The sequence below is a fragment of the Stegodyphus dumicola genome, chromosome 4, assembly GCF_044657685.1.
Source record: "Stegodyphus dumicola isolate Sdum_Otavi_A_Nest chromosome 4, ASM4465768v1".
Classification (NCBI taxonomy): domain Eukaryota; kingdom Metazoa; phylum Arthropoda; class Arachnida; order Araneae; family Eresidae; genus Stegodyphus; species Stegodyphus dumicola.
Genome location: NC_140771.1, coordinates 25432306 through 25452207, shown reverse-complemented (window position 1 = coordinate 25452207; position 19902 = coordinate 25432306). Strand labels below are relative to the sequence as shown.

At 30.7% G+C, this 19902-nt stretch overlaps 1 protein-coding gene across 3 annotated transcripts in view; it reads right to left on the bottom strand.

The window, feature by feature from the left end:
- The window catches only part of LOC118195982 (uncharacterized), a 66716-nt gene extending 47398 nt beyond the window's left edge, over window positions 1–19318 (bottom strand). The window contains exons 1-6 of one of the 3 annotated variants that reach the window (XM_085814622.1): window positions 18555–19314; window positions 17036–17279; window positions 14904–15059; window positions 8615–8695; window positions 6756–6911; window positions 4812–4919 (exon numbers count right to left, since the gene is read on the bottom strand). In XM_085814622.1, the coding sequence (XP_085670748.1) occupies window positions 4812–4919; window positions 6756–6911; window positions 8615–8695; window positions 14904–15059; window positions 17036–17279; window positions 18555–18985 (1176 nt within the window). In that variant the 5' untranslated portion in view covers window positions 18986–19314. Of the gene's footprint in view, window positions 1–4811; window positions 4920–6755; window positions 6912–8614; window positions 8696–14903; window positions 15060–17035; window positions 17280–18554 lie in introns of all 3 variants that reach the window. The other 2 variants (XM_085814621.1, XM_085814623.1) reach the window with 2 other exon arrangements.
- Window positions 19319–19902: the final 584 nt, after the last annotated feature.

Sequence of the window (19902 nt, the reverse complement as noted above, 5' to 3'; positions counted from 1 at the left end):
ATATGTAACTGCACTTACCTTTTTTATGTAGAAAAACAATAACAACAAATAATCACAAAAAAGATAAATGTTGTACAAATTACCAAATTACTGCTATTGCAACAGTAGACACAAAATAAGGATTAAGCAATTCGTCGAATGCGTCTACCCTTACATATGCATCGGCATCAAGTATTTCCACGTTGAAATAAGACAGAAGAGAACACCAAAGATGAAGTCCTGTCCTGGTTATAACTTTCGGTCAAATAAGACAGTGTGTCAGGAGGGAAAGGCATTCAGATGTGGCAAGGTCGAGGCTGCTTAACACAGTTAAATGCCCCAACCCGTAGAGGTGATCCAAGAGGCCGAACACCTATAGGACGAGCCGACGAGCTAAAACTAAACTGAGTCGACAGGAATACTCAGAAACTCACATTCCATGTCCCCATTCTGGAGGGATGGTAAAAACATCTGCCATCAACAAGGGCCTCAACACCGGACAGCAGAACAAATTCACTTAAATACTGTCAGAAAGACCAGGCCACCAATCCAGCCTGCTAACACTACGTCATGCTATACAGATCTCAGCTTTAGGCGACCCCAGTGAAAAACCAAGGAAGGAAATGAATATGCAGTTTTGAGGCTCCAGGCACCCACTGGAAACTTTAAGCAGTTTATAGGCTAGCTGAATTCGCCAATTTCATTGAGAGGGCTGTTTCACCCCGGACAACCATGAATAGCTGACTATATAGCTCCACCACAATCAACGAAACAGACAAGACAGCACCATGTGGTTGCTGCCGAACCTGAAAAAATATCGCCAGCAATGACTACAGTTCCGTGGAGACTGATTTTAAACACTCATGGCCGAGACTGCCTAGGTACAGATCCTAATCAGTAGCTTCCCAGGTTTTACCTGAGTCGACCCCAAGGGAAAGCATTCAAATAACACAAGAATTTTCCTGTTCAGGCAGACAGCAAGATGAACAGCTTGTTTTAATGATTGAACGGTACCTTTTTGACTCAGCGCTGTCGTGCTCTGCACGACCTTGCACCTATTGTCAGGGCGAGCCTATTTAGGCGCCACTGGTCAGTGGTGGATCCTCTGTTTGTGCACAAAAGCATGTGAGCCCCAAAAAAGAAATGAAGAAATAAATTTATTAACATAATATTAAATACACTTCCAGATTATTGCCAACTTCCAGGATGAGTTTCTCTGCCTCCTCTTTTCTAATATACTAATACGTAGTTAGATTACTATAGCACAGTGCACTTCAGTTTTTTCTCGATCGCACATGTGATCCAGCAATTGCCTTGAAAACCAGTTTATGAGGAAAGAATTGGATAGAGGAACGCAACGGAAAAGGCACCGTTGATAACATTCTATTCGCACATCTCCAGTGTGCGGGAGTTCGCATTGTTTGCAGTTATCCTCATCCAAATTCTCCCTTGGTTTTTCTATATTCAATTAGTTGAATTACTTTCCCATTTTCTTCTTCTTCTTCTTTCTTTTTTTTTTTTTTTTTTGTTCTCATTTTTCTATGTATATTTTTTACTAACTAGTGTAAACAGTTAAGATGGTACATAGTAAAATCAGTATTTTGGAACTAATTACACTTTTCAATATTGTCTTTGGAAGGAAAATTTTTAAAAAAATTACCCAGGTCAATACTTTTGCTAAACCTTATCCAGACGGTGAAATGTAAGGACAGAGATTTTAAAAGGGAATTCAAATTCTATTTCTATGAAAAATGTTTAGGGATGTGTGAATGCAAATCAATTAATGGGCCGTTTTGCTTTCCATACCTGCTGTTTACAAAACAGAATGGTTATTCAAGTTGGGTGAGTTATGATGTTCCTGATTTATTACACCCAACTCAGATGATTAAAAAGCAGGAATACTCACAATCATATTTAAACTCCATCTTAGAATTTAATTTAAGATGGATATTCAACAACAACTCGAAAGTGTTTTTCACTCAAAAGTTAAAACACATGATGAAAAAGTTGCCAAAAATCATTATGTTATAGCAAAAATGATTGACTGGATTCTGCTTTGTGGTGCATTTGAGCTTGCACTTCGAGGTCATGATGAAAGTGAGAATTCATTCATTCCTGGAATATTTAGAGGTCTTATCAACTTCTCAGCAGAAACTGATTCAAAAGCCCATCTCAATAGTGCTGATGTTTTTAAAGGAATTTAAAAAGAAATCTAAAATAAAATGATTTATTGGACTGCATGTTCATTATTTATCAGAAGCACATAAAAATATGGGATATCAAAAGTAATTTTTATTTCAGTTATAGCCAGAGCCAGATTTAGACATAATAAGGCCCTAAGCTATTTAAGATTTAGAGCTCTTCATAAGTCTCTTATATTACATTTTAATACTATATTTATACTGTATGTTAACTTTCTAGGGCTTCCCAAGAAAGTGGGGGCCCTAAGCTTTAGCTTAGGATAGCATATAAAGTGGGGGCCCTAAGCTATTGCTACAACTTGTGTAGCTTATACATAAATCCTGCACCGGTAATAGCAGATGAAACTACTGATGTGTCATCCATTTCCAAATTTACAATTGGTTGTTGTTTTTTGATATGATTTAAGCGAAGGACAACCAATAGAGAAGTCTGGGAATTCACCAGGGCATGATGCGAAATCTGTAGCTGAATGTATCCAAGCAAATTTGTAAAGAGTAATAGTCAATCTGAGAAATTAATATCACAGAACTATGACTGTGCAAGCATGTGAGTGGTCATCATGCTGGTGGTCAAGTGTTTATTTAACGTCCCTAAAAGAATGCAAAATTTGTACATTGCTACACACATCAGCTCAATTTAATTGTTTGGAAAAGAACCAGTCAGAATCAGCAAGTTCGAATATTTTTTTCCCAACCTGAGTGATATTACTAACTTTTTAAATAACTCTAACAAAGAAGGGCTATTCTAGAAGAAACTGTTACAAAAAGGATAGCTTATGGTTCCACTAACAGATAGAATTTTAAGAGTCGAACCATCAATATATCAAAACAGTGTATGACTATAGGGAATAGTTGATTTAATGCATGGAAAAAATGGAATCAACATCTAACCAAGCTGTAGCAATAAATCAAGCAGAGGCTACCCTCCATACATTATAAAACCTGGAATTTGTGTTTTGGCTTACAGTGTTTCACAATGTTAGGTTACATGTAGATGTATTTTAGTGTTTTACAATCAGCTTCAGAAAACACTAACTGATGCAGCAGTAATTAGAAAACAAACATTTTTCAGTAGTCACTAGAAAACAAAAGGAAGCAAATATATGCAGTGACAGAGGAGATATCAGTATCATGTGAAACTTCAAGAAAAATGAAAAGAGGAAATATCCATATACATTAAACTGCAGCAGCTGAAGATGTGATATCATCACAAAATAAGTAAAAAAGATACTTTGTTTTATTTCTCGCTTCTCTGCTGTTTATCGCCTCAAAGTTCCAAAATTCCAGTAGTACAAGAAAATGTTTACAACTCATATTCTTGACCAAGCAGCTGTTGTTTATTCCGTATTGCATAAGGATTATCTGAAAAATGAACTAAAAGTAATATATAGAACAGTGTTTCCCAGCCTTTTCGTCCCTAAGAGCACATTGTAGAACATCTGTTGGATGGTAGGCATCATTTACTTTTTCAAGATGAATTTATAATTGGATAGAGTTAATATCACAAGCACATAAAAAAGAGATCGATCGCATTTCATTTTGTGCTGGTATCTGTGTTTGACACAATTTCTGTTTCATTAAAAATAAGAAAACTTTCACATAGAATTTTATTAAAAACTAAAACATTTTTATTGTGACTGCACAGAGGCGGACACACATTAAATGATTGGCAGGTGCCATGGTGCCCACGGGCATAGGATTTGGAGCCCCTGATATAGATGAGATTTCAGAAATAGGACTGGTGCTATTAGTCTTCTACAATTTATTATAAAAAACAAATTGCAGAATGCATTTTAGGAGAGCTACATACTGTTGCTAATTATTGTGACTATTCCAATGACCACTGCTGCAGTCTGAGAGATGCTTCTCAACTCTAAAACAAGTTGAGACATTTTTCAGAAACACTAAGAACGAGGACAGACTAAAAGCTCTAGCCATGCTATCAACTGGCGGTGGGTGGGTGGGTGGGGACATGATAAATGATATATCTAAATTCATTGAAACACTATTAATATGTTTGTCTCAAACGATGGTCCACATGAGGATAACACACTCCTCTATCACGAAAGAACTTTGAGTTTGCATGAAAATAGATGAATGGATTTAATTTACAAAAATTATACTCAACTATTTTGTAATCGAAGTTCAAAGATATACTGTAAGCAATATTATGGTTTTATTACATTCCACTATCAGTAATAAAATGCTACAATTTTTTTACATATGAAGAACTTATTTTATTTTAGTTGCATTGTTTTTCTTGTGAAAACACAGATATATTGTAACTTGTAAGTTATGCATATTTAATTTAGTCCTGCATATTTAATTTTCTAAATTTGTTTTGTGAACCTCCATTTAAATACCTCATGAGCCACCACTGCCAATGGTTTCCCACAATGCAAACAAACATGTATGCATACATACACACATATTCTTCATTATTTAATAGTAGAAATAATAAGCATATTTTAGCAAACAGAATCTATTAAAATAGTCACCTATAAAAATATATCATATATTAAAAATGTACTTTTTTTGTATTCATAAGAAAGTATTTTTTATATTCTTAAAAAAAATGATTAATCTAAAATTGCTAAAGAGTATTTCTAAAATAATATGCATTCTAAATACTTGATCATTCCGTGCTTTTTCAGAAGCTACAATCTTTTGTAAATGAGCTACTTTATATGCAGACATCTGCATTTCCTTCATGGCACACTTTTCCCTCTCTAATGCTTTCTGTGAAAGAAAAAAAGTTCTTATTTTTAAATGTCCTTTTAATATTAAACTAAGGAGAAAATAATAATAATAAAAGCTAGACAAAAGTATTAATGATATTCAGAGTTTAATTTAAACACACAATGCACTGAATAAAAACACATAGCATTTTTTAAATCTTAAGGTAATAGTTTGCAGTATCCCAGGGATAGCATATAAAAAAGATACAAAATGACAGCAGAGTTGAGTTATGCTAATTTAGGGCTCTACTCTTCTTTAGAAAGCCCTTAAAACACACTTTCGTTGTTTTTATGTGAGAAAACACGATTATTAGTAAATACAGAATGAGATTATTGCCATTTAAAATTAGGTTCTTAATTCTTAATTACCGATTACCAGCTAGTCCTGAGATAACAGAGACACTGATAAATGTTTTAGCAAATCAATGGTTGGCAAGTTACTACCTGAATATTTAATGAATTCCTGGCAGTTTATGAATGAAAATACTATTCATTCACAGGATTTTAATCAGAAGAATGGAAATTATAGCAATAAACCAAGAATTGGCTAAAGTAAGAACATTTAAAATGACTTTTTAGTTAAAACAATTATTATTTACTAAAATATAAAAAGACCTTATATAAAAATTACAATATTATAATTTAGAACTGCTTTTTTTTAATAATATTAAGAAAAGGACATCTTTTTTTAACTAAAAACTTCACTTATTTGGATAAACAGAACCAGTGTCATTTGTTTCGATATTTACAAATGTACTCAAAAAACACAACTGGAATAAGAATTTTACTTCCTCCTCATTTCTGTAATGAATAAATCTGCACAACATATAATAAATCGAACCCCTGTTACAAACATATATGTACAACTCGTGGCTTTTAAGCTGATCCTGAAAAAATTTAAAAAGTATATAATATATTAATAAAAATCATAAATCTACTCAAAATATATGGACAACCTCAGGTAGAAAGGGCTCTAGAGATGATCTGTTTACAAAAATATTTTTGAATCATTAGTGCAAAAGTGCCAGTCCATGTACAGATGGAATTAATGGATATTCAGTGTGATTCAATCCTAAAGTAAAAATTCAGTGATATGTAAAAATTGGGTAATACTCACAATTTTTAAATATATTTTATATATACTGCATGTTTCCTAAAAAGCCATAAATCTGCATTACACATGATTTCAAGTCAAGAATATGTATCAATGTGAACAACTTTTCTCATTTATAAAAAGAGAACCAGATTCACTTCATTATTGTTCTGAAAATTGCTAACATGAGCAGCATGTTTCTAGAACTCCAAAAGCTCATTTCAAGAAAAAGATTCCAGGTGCTAGAAAAGAAACAATCAGCACCCTTTATACAATGATTTATTTATCTTCAATCCATTTTTTTAGAGAACTACAATATTAGGTAAGATTTTATGTATTTTCTATTAAAACAGAGTATGATTTTTTTCCCTTTTTCACATGAAACCGTACATTGATAGTTATTTGGCCCACCTGAGAAGTGGAATTTGACCCATCTACTCATTAAATATCATTAAATGATTACCAAGTAATTTTTCTTGGATTTTGAGTTTATATGAATGTTTTCTAATCGTAGCCACATTAAAAATTTAAAAGAAATTGGAAGTGACCAAAAATATTTATATACAGTAAATAATAAACATGTTAAATTTTTTGTGTAACACATTATATTAAAAACCCATTCCAATAACTTTAAAAAAAAATTGACTTACTATGCTAAAGTTGAAAATTAATTAATTAAAATAAGTTTTTATAATAATTCTAAATGGTTAATATTAGCAGGTAAAAAGTAAATAAATAATATACCTTAACTTCTCTCAAACTCTGCAACAGAGGAATAAATTGTGATTTAACTTTTGCAAGTTTCTCTCTATGTATGGCTAATGCTCTGCATGTTTTCATGTGCTGAAATCGAGTCTCCTGAAATTCTGTTAAATCTACAGAGGCTAGTCTTTTTTCTTGCTAAAGAAAATTACATCACTTCATTATAACCTTGGCACAGAAATTTAGATTCTGCAAGTATAATTGTTAACTTTAAAGCAGAGATCAAATTTAAGTTACGAAATAGTAAAACAAAACAAAAAGTTTAGGTAAAAAATAAAATCAGGATGCATCACATAAAAAAATAACAAATTTTATTCACAATAACTTTTTTAGGATATTTAAACATATTTAACTTTAATATTAAAATCTTATTTTTTGTAAGATTGCAATATTAAATATCCTTATAGAAAAAAAAAAGAATTCTGTACCAAGATACATAGCATATGGCATTAGAAACAAATTAAATATAATAATCCTGCAAATTTTCATAATGACAACTGGATATATTAAAAATAAATCTATTTTAAATTATAACAATTAGATATATTATTTAAAAATAAAGATATCAATTAGTCAATAAATAACTATAGATGTACAATATTTGCTTTTAAATGGTTTTTGGTATTCCTTATCATGATTCCTGCTATTTAAATAATTCCAAGGTTCTCGAAAAATTACCCAGATATGTCACTATTTGTCGCTAAACAGATGAAATAGATGACAGTCTAATAACAGTCACTTAGCTACTCCTATGAAGAGTTCTGAATAAGCGTGTGTTATTGTTATATTTCTATCCTATATTCTGCCTTTCTCCAAAAGACATTTACCATTTTTTTGCAGTAAAGAAGACGCTATATCATTCTTTAAAAAAAAACACTTTATTCCACATTTGAGTAAACAATAGCATGAAACAAAACTATATAACAATGAAAGCATTTGGAAGTGCAGCCAGAGAAGTTGTAAATGAAAGAAAAATTCATACTCTGACAATTAGTTTAGTGGTTCTAGAATACCATTTTCAGCAATGCATTAATTTATTTATCGTTACACAGAGAGTGTTATTGATTAAATGATATGATATGTTTTAGTGATAAATAAACATGTTTGCTACTTCAGTTTTAACTTTTCTTAATTAAAACCCAGTGATAATCTTGATGCCTTTCTTAATGAACACTTGGTTATAATACTGATATCATTTAAATAATAGAATTCATAATAATAAAGAAGTACCCCACTCTTTTTATTAAGTGATATAATTATAATATGAAAGATAAATCACAGATCTCATATCACCCAAAATGGCAATATTCTGGCAACTTTTTATTTGCCCAGGCATGCAGATGATAAAATTAAAAGTATTTTAGGTCCCATACAATAGTAAAACAAGCTAGTCACAAGGCTTAGACATGAAATGTCATTAATAATGAAAGGAAATTTTCTTTAAAAAAAGAAAGAAAGAAAGAAAGCATTTTTCAAAAACATCTTATTTAATATTAACTACCAAAATTAAAATTATATAGTTAAGATTCATTTGCTTCTTTTATAAAAACAAAACTATTAAATTTTATCATTAAAAATGCCTTATGTATGGAATGAAAGAAAGTTTCAGCAGTATTAATGTTTCTGACAAATTTAAAAATGATGATGAATTGAAAGCTAATTCAATTGCTGATGAATTTTAAAAAAGTAATTTCATTACAAATATAAACAAAATTATTTTTTATAAACTAATAATTGCATAATCTGAAATAAAAAAAAAGAAAAGAAAAAAAGAAGAGCAGTAGGAAAAGGAGAAAGGAGAGAAAAAGAAAAAGGCAAAAAACAAAATACAATTAACTTACTGTTTTGATCTGACATAAAATCTTATTTCGCACCATTATATCACTTTGTACTTGTATCTTATACCTGTTCAGCTGAGCCATCTGAAATATAGATAAAAAAATGGTAGTCTTAAAAAGCCATCTTCTCTAAAATGAGAAAATACATATAAAAAAATTACAAACTGATGTTAAGGAAAACTTAACATAGCTCAGTGATAGCTGAAATTTACAAGAACTTAAATAGTACACAACTTCTAACTGTAATAGATTCATATACTGTTAATTAATTTCTAGCAACAGAAAATATGTCAAGAAATTCCAAAAAGAATTTAATATCCTAATAAATGCACATATCTGTTTAACTGTGTGCATTTTAACAGTACGCTATACACAATTCAGCATTTTAAAAAATTATAATTCTTAAATATAAGAATTACTACTTAATTAACTACTTACTAAAAATATAACCTAAAAGAATTATAAAATTCCTAATTATAACAATTTAAATAATTATGCATAAAAATACTTATAATGAAGACAAAAATTAAATTTTGTTTCTTAAAATGAATGGATATCATATGCAGTTATAGTTTTTTACATATTCATAATTACATCCAGACTGAAAGCATCATGCAGATGTAATCAATAAATAACAAAGATAATTTTTTTCTAAATATGATAATAAATTTTCAATATTTAGATATATGCAGTGGCATCATACACACCCGTAGCAAGGGGGGGCCGCCCCTTGCTACGGGTGTGTATGATGCCCCAGGCGCGCTCGCTGAGGGGCGCAAAATGGTCTCCAACCAAGATTTTCATCATACCTCTGTGTTTTATTTTTCGGGGGGAGGGGGGGCGGCACCAAAAAAGTATTTTGCTCCAGGCGCCAATTATGCTTGCTACACCACTGGTTATATGCCCAGAATATGTATCCATTATACATGAAATAAAACCTTCTAAATCTTTTCAAAATATAAACCTCAATTTAAACTATAGATGTTATCAATAATTCTTTTATCTGCATTTAAGAAAGCAGAAACTAAATAAATTACTAAATCGTCACTAAAATTTTAATCAGTTTATTGTTACTCACATGTTTATTGCTTTATTTTCATACTTTTATTGCTTTCAGGCATTTTTAAGTTTATATGCATTTGTTTATTGTTCAATATCCATTCTTTTCTAATGTTTTCACTTCAAAATGTGTGGCAGGCATATGGGACATTTCTAGACATGTGGTGAGAACATTAAGACGTTTGCAGGATAGATTTGATCTGTTGTTGTTTCATAGCAGTGCAGTTTCATAAATTTGGTAATATATAAATCAATGGAATAAAATAACATTAAGCAGAGGAAATAATAAAACACAATCTTCCAGTTTGAAAGATTAGAGGTGCAAATTAAAAGTATAAGTTGTGGCTGATGATAGAACACTAGATATGAGCATCATAATAGTAAATATAGTATGAAACACATGAGAAGAAGGTTTTGAAGTAGTAAATAAGACAAATATAGAAAATAATTTCAAGCATAATCATCAGGAGTAAATACTGGAAGAGCTAGAATAGCTTAACTTGTATGAAAAGGTATTAGACAAAAGTAAAAGTTTTTAAGTACAAAAATTTTTTAATTTAATTTTTTTTTCCCTTTTCCTTTGGTAGGGCATTAACTCAAATGCAATCTTGACTTATATCCCCATATGGAAATCAGACTGAATTTAAAAGAAGCATTCAAAATTTATTGGAGTCCCACAAAAGTTATTTTTTAGATTAGTGGCACTAAAACTGGTTGTTGTTTTAACCATTGCTTTCTTCTACCATTTTATTGTATGTTCAAATTAAAAAATAGCATTTTTGTGGCATCAACTAAAAAATAAATAATTAACTAAAAGCATTAAAGACTTATGCTACAGTGTAAAATACATGTACAGATATAGAAGACTATTTATAAGTTAGATATATTATTGAAATTAATAATTTCATTGAAACCTAAAATTATCAACTTTAGTACATCTAGTCATTTAGCTTTTATATGTTCATTGTTTTTCATATAATTCTTCCCCATAATTTTCTCTTCATGATTTTTCAAGAAATAAAATTAGCAAAAATGAATTAGAAATAAAATTGGCAAAAACTAGAAATAAAATTAGCATACTACATGATTACCACATTTATTATCACTTCAATGGCCTTTATGATCCACAAAGGTTGTTTTAAAAATATGACTTAAAAATGCACATATATTCAAACAGCATGAAGATAATAGAACTTGAATATATGTGTATTCAAAATTAGACAAAGAAGAAATCCAAATTTGGTGTAGATTTTGAATAAACCTCTATTGATTTTAAAAGGTACACAGGGTTTTATACACAGATTCCTCTTCTTTGGAACCACAGTTTTTGCTTCTGAAATAGAGTAAGACATGTCTGATCACCTTCAATATCATGAGAGTTTTATTTAAAATCCTTGCCACACTAAGATTATTCTTTTGCCTAGTTTTAAATTTTACACTTTTGCATGTATTTCTTTTCCAGATAAGTGCATTCGTATAAATGCACATCCATTGAAACTGATACTACATTCCTGCCTATATTATCTTATTATAAAATGTTTAATACTATTAATCAATATAAAATTAATTACTTTAATTTTTTATATATTTCTGCCTCTTTTATACTTTTCTATTCAGCTTTTTTCAGCATATGATCTAAAAATTTTCGATTTATATTACAGTGTAAAACATGGGTACAAACAAGAAAGACTATTGTATAAGTTACAAGAATATTATAATTAATAACTTTTACAAGCATAAAATACACTAATATTAATAGTATAGCTATTATTGAGGCTTCATTTAAAACTTCCACTCAGAAACAGTACAAACTGCATATTTTTCTCTTTTTGATTTTAAAGAAATAAAATTAGTAAAAATGGGAGGGAGGAATGTGCAATTCAAAACTTCATTTTTAAGTAAATGAAATCAGTATAGATTTTTGGGACTCCTTATTTAATCGAGCCACTATATTAAATTATCCAATCTGTAATATGCAAATTCTAAATGTTGCCAAAGTTTTATTTCAGCAGCCACTTTAAAAAAAAGCATAAAATTTTTCTACAGTCTTGCATCATATTTATGATTATTAATGCATTACAGATTTCTTGGTTCATCAGAAAATTTTAATGCATTTTAAAAATCATAAATGTTGTGAAAATTTTCTTGGCTTGCTAAAGTGTTTAAAAAAATGAATGAATAAATACTCACTGCATATAAAATTCAAATATACACAATTTTCATGCCTATGATATCTTAATAAATAATCATATAATGAATTGAATACAATCTATAAATATAAAATCAAGTTTTCTATTTGATTGAAGAAATGTAAATTTTGCTACAGACATATGCAACATTTCTGATTATTAAAATACATTAAAATATTCGGTACTTACGTGTTATCGCAACCAAGTTGGCGCGATTTGTTAGTTTGAGTAAAAAAGTATGAATAGAAAGAAAATGTACATTTATTAATTACAGATAATTTTTAATACAGTTTTTTATATTATTTTGTTTTAAAATATAAAATAGCAATTAAACCCTTCCAGTTTCGAATTTGAATAAGTTGCAGAATTATTTTTTCGGCAGAAATCTTTTAGCTATTGCTTTTAGAACTGATTGAAAACCGTCTTCACCATTAACAGCTTGAGCTTGGCGCCATATAAATTCGATAAGGTATGAGTCAAGATGATGACGGGCTGTTCCTCTCTGTTTTTTGTTGCGCCATTTGGCTGAGCCCCACATGTGCTCTACATGTTGTGTGTGAACGCCCGTGTTGGGATCCACAAAGTTATATTTGTGATTAACATTTCCATGCAAAAATCCAGCATTTTCGAACTCACTTGTATTGTATCCTTTCCAGCAATCCAAATAAATGATGCTTCCTTCCTTGATATTTTCGCAAATTTTTTCCATGAGGGTAACGGTGCTTCTGTTAGGTACAGTAACCAAAAAAGTCTCTTTCTTTTCTCGGCAAATTCCACCGAAAACCCATTGCTGTGGTAGTACACGCCCAGTGTTATTTTTTCTTTTTACAAATAAACTTTCTTCTATTTTCACAATAAGTCCTTCGCCGCCTATTTGCTTTCTTTCTTTTTCATCCATTTCAAGGGCACATATCTCCCGCATGTAATTATTGCAATCTATAACAGTTTTGTCAGCAATTCCCATCTCTTCTGCACAAAATTTAATTGACGTTAACTCTTTACACCAACAATAAATGAAACTACGTATAACACGTAGGGTTGTCGTAAGTAGGGACGCCAAATTTGACGATTTATGCGAATTTTGGCCTGGTTGCATTAATATATAAGTACCAAATATTCTTAGTTTTTCAGAAAACTTTAATTGTTATAACTAATGTACATGGTTTATGGTCAGCTAGCACATATACTTCTGATTTATTCTGAATCACTATGCTTTAAAAAATATGAAATACAAAATTAAACGGTACTTTTCCTTTTCACCGGCGCAAATCTCACCTAGCAGACTTTATTGGTGATAACATACAGTATACACATAAAAAATGTTAACAAATGTTAGTTCTAAGAATTTTTTATTTTGAAGGCATAAACATTTTAATAGGGTTTAAAATTTTGTAAAAAGCCAATAAATAAAGACAATAAATTTGTAAAAAGACATTTATTTAAGAATTCACTATGCTTTCATGGTTCAACATCCTGATTCGCCGATTCATATCATGTGACCCCAAGAGATCTCATCTCACGTAAACTATGCTACAAAAATCTAATTATTTACATTAATTTCAAGTTAAATCTTAGTTTGGAATAAAAGTTTAAATGCAAGAATTGTTTCAATTCGTACGAATAGCTTACTGAGAAATTATGTAAAACTGCAGTGCTTTACTTCACTGGTACATTCATTAGAACTGATGAATTTAACCCTTGACTTTGCCTTTACTATATTTTCATCTTCAGGTGAGCGATGTGATTGCTTCCTACGTGACTTAATTACAGCGAATGGTCTTAGGGCATAAAATTGAACTATCTGGTAAAAGTTCTATGTAATTTTATGCCAGTATTGAAAAAAATCAATCAATCTGATAAGAAATGGCTGCGAGTCGTTTTGAAAATGAGGCGTAAAAGGTTACCAGTGAGGATATTCCATTTGGCATCAGTTGTACCAATATTGGTGACTTTATCACCTGCGCTGGCAATACGAAAAAGTACCAATTTAACTAACACAAATACTTTCATATAAGCAAATCTCCTGTATACAGTCAAAAGTCGTTAATTCGGACACCCATAATCCGGAATGATCTATAATCCGGACCTCAAAGCTAAAAACTTTCTGCACATACGCAGCGTTGACACATGCACATAGGCGTTTATGCGTGCATGTAAGACCTTTACGACTGCGCATATGTGTGTGCGCAAGTGCAGAATAAGTTTTCGCGTGCGCGTTTTATGTATAACGAACAGTATAAACTAAAATTATCTAATTATCTATTTCAGTTAATGTTGATGATTGCGTTGTTCCTTAATCTTCGAATTGGATCCGGTTTATTTTTTTTTGCAGACTGTAAGAGCAATTTTATAAAAGTAAACTTGAACTTTCGATTATGTTAAATAGAATTTCCAATGCTGGAGCTCCCAAAGGATCTAAAAAACGAACGTATGTTTCGATGTCCATCAAACAAAAAGTGGAATTGCTCCAAAAAAATGGATAAAGACATGAAGAAGGTGACAGAGAGGTTAGTGAAAATGAAAAAATTTCGATTGACAAGTTAGTCGGTATTCTCGGCACAGCAATTAACGGGACTTGAACAGCGGAACTTTGTAACTGAACAAGAAATTATGTCTTTTTATAGAATTGAAGAGAAAGTATTATCACATAAAATGAAGCAACTTAAACAACTTACATTGAGAGAAATGTTTAATAAAGTAAACAAATAAATATTAAGCTTTTTTTTTTTTTATATATATAAATTTTGATACCCTTTAGATCGTAATTGTTCTTTATTTCATAAATTATGGTTTCATATTTTTAATTTTATAATTTCTGCATGCCATCTTACCAGATTTAAACTGATGATCTATAATCCGGAAAAATTGATAATCCAGAATCGCCGAAGTCCCGACAAATCCGGATTAATGACTTTTGACTGTATTTTATAGCATGTCACTGTTTAAAAATATAATATAAATGATAACTTTTAATTTATGCTTGTATTAAAGAAATTATACACAGACTGAAAAACATAACTTTAAAGTACTAGAAAAATTCAGACTTTTGATCCAATACTGTCATCAAAATATTTTGCAACTTTTTGTTGAATAACTTTTCCAGTAACTGGATGTCGTCCTCCGAGTCTAATATTTTTAACAAATTTTTCTTTTTCTTCTTTGAGATTCTTCAAAAAAATATTCAGTGATTCCAGCTGAAACTACAGAAAAGTACATCTTAGTAAAAAAAACAGATAATAATTATAATTTAATTTATTTTACTTCATTGAAGATATAAGATTTAAAATAATTTCAAGCCAATAGCAAGATGCAAGTATAACATAGTTTTATAATAAAAAGGACCACCAGCAGCTAAGCAGTAAACTTGCTGAACACTGGTAGTTCTGCCCGAGGTTCGAATCCAGCAAACAGTCTGGGTGCATGACTGTTGTAATTTTTTTTCCATGTTTAACGTGTATACGAGCCAATTCTCCTTAGAAAGTCCTTCACAAAGGCAAACCTTCTCTTAGGCAGAGAGCCCTCAAGAGCTTTGCCATAATCAAATAAACCAAACCAAACTTTATAATAAAAATGAGACCCAAAAATTACAGTGTATAACTTGAAACAAAAAGCTTGTGACATTTTTTTGCACTAAATTCTATGCTAAAAAATTTACAATCCAAAGTAATTTTTTAAGCATTCAGAAATTTGTGGACTATTTAAGATAGTTTCAGAAAAGAATTAAACTACATTAATCCATTTGAACTCTGAAACTGGATAACAGCTGAGTAACTTCAAAGTAGTAAATATATGTTGACTTTATGCAGCCATATTTACTTGCATGAAATATAATATCAATTTTCTGCTATTTACATTCTAAATAACAGAGTTTCTAAAAAAATTATGTTATTTCTCTGCTTCATAATTATTCCCTTTCAAAAAAAAAATCTGTCATTATTTGCTAGGAAAGAATGTCACATTTCTTCAATACTTCCTTATTATAGCGGCCCCCAAGTCTGAATTATTAATTAACCAAGGTATCTCACCACCTCACTACATGTTACATCTCAGTTTATTAGCAATTAAATTTTGGGTGCTGCTATAATAAGTAAGTACAATTTTCAATCAATCAATACCTTGGTTGATTATTAAGAATATAAGCACCAAATTATGTTTAAAAGGAAGTCTATATTTTAGAGTATTCTTTTGACTGTTGTTTCATTTATCACCAAGTTGTTGTTTCATTTATGGTATTTACCTGAGTATTTTATGTTGAATGTTATGGAAACCCTATTATGACATGACTGGTTGTAATGTATGATTGTAATGATTTTGGCTGTTGGGAAAATATTTCTCGGAGCTTACTTATGCGTTGGATTTTGGTGAGGAAGTACGTTGCTTATTTCGTTCTTTACACCATAAAATACTTGCTGGTGGTACAATTAACCTGAAGTTTCTATGCTTTGGAATGAATGGGAAAGAAAACATTGATCGAATGGTGCATAAATGAAGATTTAAATGGCTTTGTGCACCTCTCATTAAATTACACATGAGATTTAAGGATTTGGAAACCAGAGCTCATATCAACTCTATGGAAGGTATATGGGGGTGTAATAAAAAGGGATTTTTTAGAGAAATGCCAGTGACAGTCCAGCAGTCCGAAGAATATTTTTGATTTTTACATTTGTGAACACAGATTCTAGTTCAGATGATTTTAAACAATTTTTGTATGCTGTTAAGGAATTATGTATGCAACACACCAAAGACACAGAAATTTCTAAAGGGTAAGTTGATATTTCCTTTTTGTAGTGCACAGAATAGATAACATGTACTTCCATTTTTATGTTATTTCCTTGTTTTATTTTGATTTAAAATGCAGTTTATTGAGATTATACTTTTTTAATGAAATTATCAAAAACTTAATTATGTGTTTTTGCATTATGTTTTGGACACTATTTTACTTCAAAGGGCGTTGCACATAAACAAGAATGGCGCAAAAAAAAATCGCCAATTTTCACCAAGGTGTACCCTGAAATATATTTTTCCCATTTAAAATAATACTTAATATAATCAAATAAATACATATTTAAAAATATAATGTACAATGACCATCAGTTTATTAAAAAATAATTAAATAAGAATATAATCTAAAAATAAGCAATACTAATTTGACAGTAGGACCAAATTTGCTCATTACTTGTAAATTTTGCAATTCATGAAGATCTCCAGCCTTTTTCAGTTCAAAATCTTTCTCAATACTCTGCAGTTTTTTCCTTGCAAAGTAAGTTTTCTCTGGATAAGAAAGCATACTCGATGCTGCATCGTGGATAGATGGATGATCTTCCCTTTCTAATATTTCTAAAGTATTTTGAACTAATTCATCTTCATTCAAGATAAATTCATAGATACTGTTTTCTTTAATTAAGTGGGTATTACTCTCCCTATACAGAAAAAGTTCTTACTTTAAATATAATAATTATATGAACAAATATTTTTAATATATAGGCCAGGAAAGGTTTGCATAATAGAATTTAGAAGTCTTATTTATTTATAATTAAGCTCTTAAATCAGAAAGAAAAAAGTGTAAATTGCTTTTAAAAAATATAAAATCCCCATTTTTTATGCAAGGTATCAATATGCATAATACATAACAAGGAAGAAACTTGCATGAGAAAAATCAGTATCATTTTTGTTAATCAATGATACTAAATTACATCTGGTACTATTCCGTTAGGGCAGCATCAGTTAAAAATGAAGAAAACAATGCTACAACATGCCAAATATTGTGGCTCGAGAGTTCCAGTTTTCACTTGAAATATCATCACACATTTCCCCCCCCCATATTTTGCCATTTTATTTAGTATGATGGATTACACAATTTGAAAATTACCTAATGACAAAGAGACTGCCATAAGATTCCTTCGGGACAAAGGAATAATTTATAGCAATTTGTTCTCAAAATCATTCGATGAAATTAACTTTTGACTCATACAAAGCTCCTATATGGCATTGTTACATATGTTCTTGCTGTGAAAAAAAGGATTTAAAACCAAAACATGGTACAAAGGCTCACATCTTTCTTTCCTCAGTGCCGTTTGTTTTATCTATCTGTGGTGTCAGGACTTTATGTCGACTGAATTTTGCCAACTTCAGTTAGAAATCAGCCATAATAGTAAAATATATTGTGCAAATAGTTTGATGTCTCGTAAATGAAATAAACAAAATCATAGAAACAGATGAAAGTCTTTTCACAAAACTTGAACAACATTAGATATGTTCTTCTGGATAAATGGGTATTCGGGGGTTTATGCCGGGAAAGCAAAGAATGTTTTCTGGTCACTGCTCCCAATCATTGTGCTACAACATTGCTGACTGCTATTCAGGAAAACATTGCAGATGGCAGCATAATATTTCAAGACTGCTGGAAAGGATATAAGAAAGAGGAATTAAAAAATTCTGAACATTTCACTGTGATGAAATACCCAAACTGTAGAGCAATTTTGGAACAGTGCTAAACGGAGAAATAAATTGCTAAATTTTATATAATTCTAGTTAGAAAAATACTACTGAGATGAGGAGGGGAGGTATTCTAATGCACTAATATAATATAAATAATGCATGTTAATATCAAATAATGTAAAAATTTATTAATATGAAATTATAATCATTTCCTTGATCAATTCCTGTCCAGTTAATGAAATAACTGTATCACCTACTTAAGTGCTTTGAGAAGCTTTTTTAGCTCATTTTCAGATAGTTTCTGAAGCTCTTCTTCCAGACTCTCAGGGTCAAATTCTTCACATTTTATAAGCCAGTTAGATACATCAATTTCTTCTTTTTTGTGGTCTTCTTCGGAACCGAGAACATCTGACTTTTTAATCTTTTGAGATTCTTTAACTTCATCATCAACAATTTCGGTATTTAGATCTTTAACTTCGTTATCATCAACAATTTCAGAACTGAGATCTTTATCTTCCTTCGCATCAGGATTACTCAAATCCTTTTCATCCTGGAAAATCTGTTTATTCTCTTTTAATTGATCATCAGTTCCTACAGTGTCCACTTTTCTGTCTTGTTCTTCGGTGTTTTCATGTGATACTTCAGTAATTTCATTGACAGATAATTTAGAAGTTTCTTCTTCGGACATAATTTAAGAAAAAGTATTCAACTATATTAGTAATATTTAAAATCACATTAAATTCGAATAGAATAAAGTTTCCACTCAGTGAAAAGAAACAAAAACAATAGTTTTAAATCACAGCGCTATCTCTACGAAATCTAAAGCATCTTGTTTGTTACCTTGGTTACGATTATGTTGCCACTTTTTAAACATATCAAGCCGAAACGGTTCGTTTTCGCAGTTGCTAAGCCAATTTCAAGGATAAAGGAAGGGTTCAATTACGAGGCTCATAGGCTTAATGCCTTTACTCCCACATCATGAAAAATTAAATCATTATCATCATAAGGCCAAAAAGTTAAAATTTAGTGTCGAATTGTCAAAATAACAAAAAGGTAAACTGCCTTCCACAGTGAAAAAAGCTAAAAACACTGAAGGACTTAATTTAATAATTTTGAGATGGAGTAAAGGGAGAGAATCAATTTTGAAAGGTTACATCATGAATTTTGAAAAGATTCGATATTTCCTTGATCAATGATCTTGTGGTATTAACAATTAATTAACACGAGAAAGGAACCACTCGCGAAAGGTCATTCACGTCGCAAGTGATTCTGGTCTGGGGAGGGAAAGGAGCGGGGAACTCGTTAGGCAAGTTAGATTTAAATAAGGATCCTCTTAGATTTAAAGAGAAAGTACGCTAGAAACTTAGCTGTCCAGGTGGAAGATCCTCGTGAACGCGGAAAAAACAACAGCTATTATGTTTTATCGAAGAAGACTAACTTCAAGAAAAACTTGAAGTTCTATGGCACCAAGGAGGTTAGAATAGATGGAGTAAGCATGACGTCACAAAATTGAAGCCGAGGAAGGATCGACAGCGTGACATCATGACTGATCAACATGGCTGCCGTGTGGCGTACGGATAAGACGAAAGGTTTGTTTATAATTGT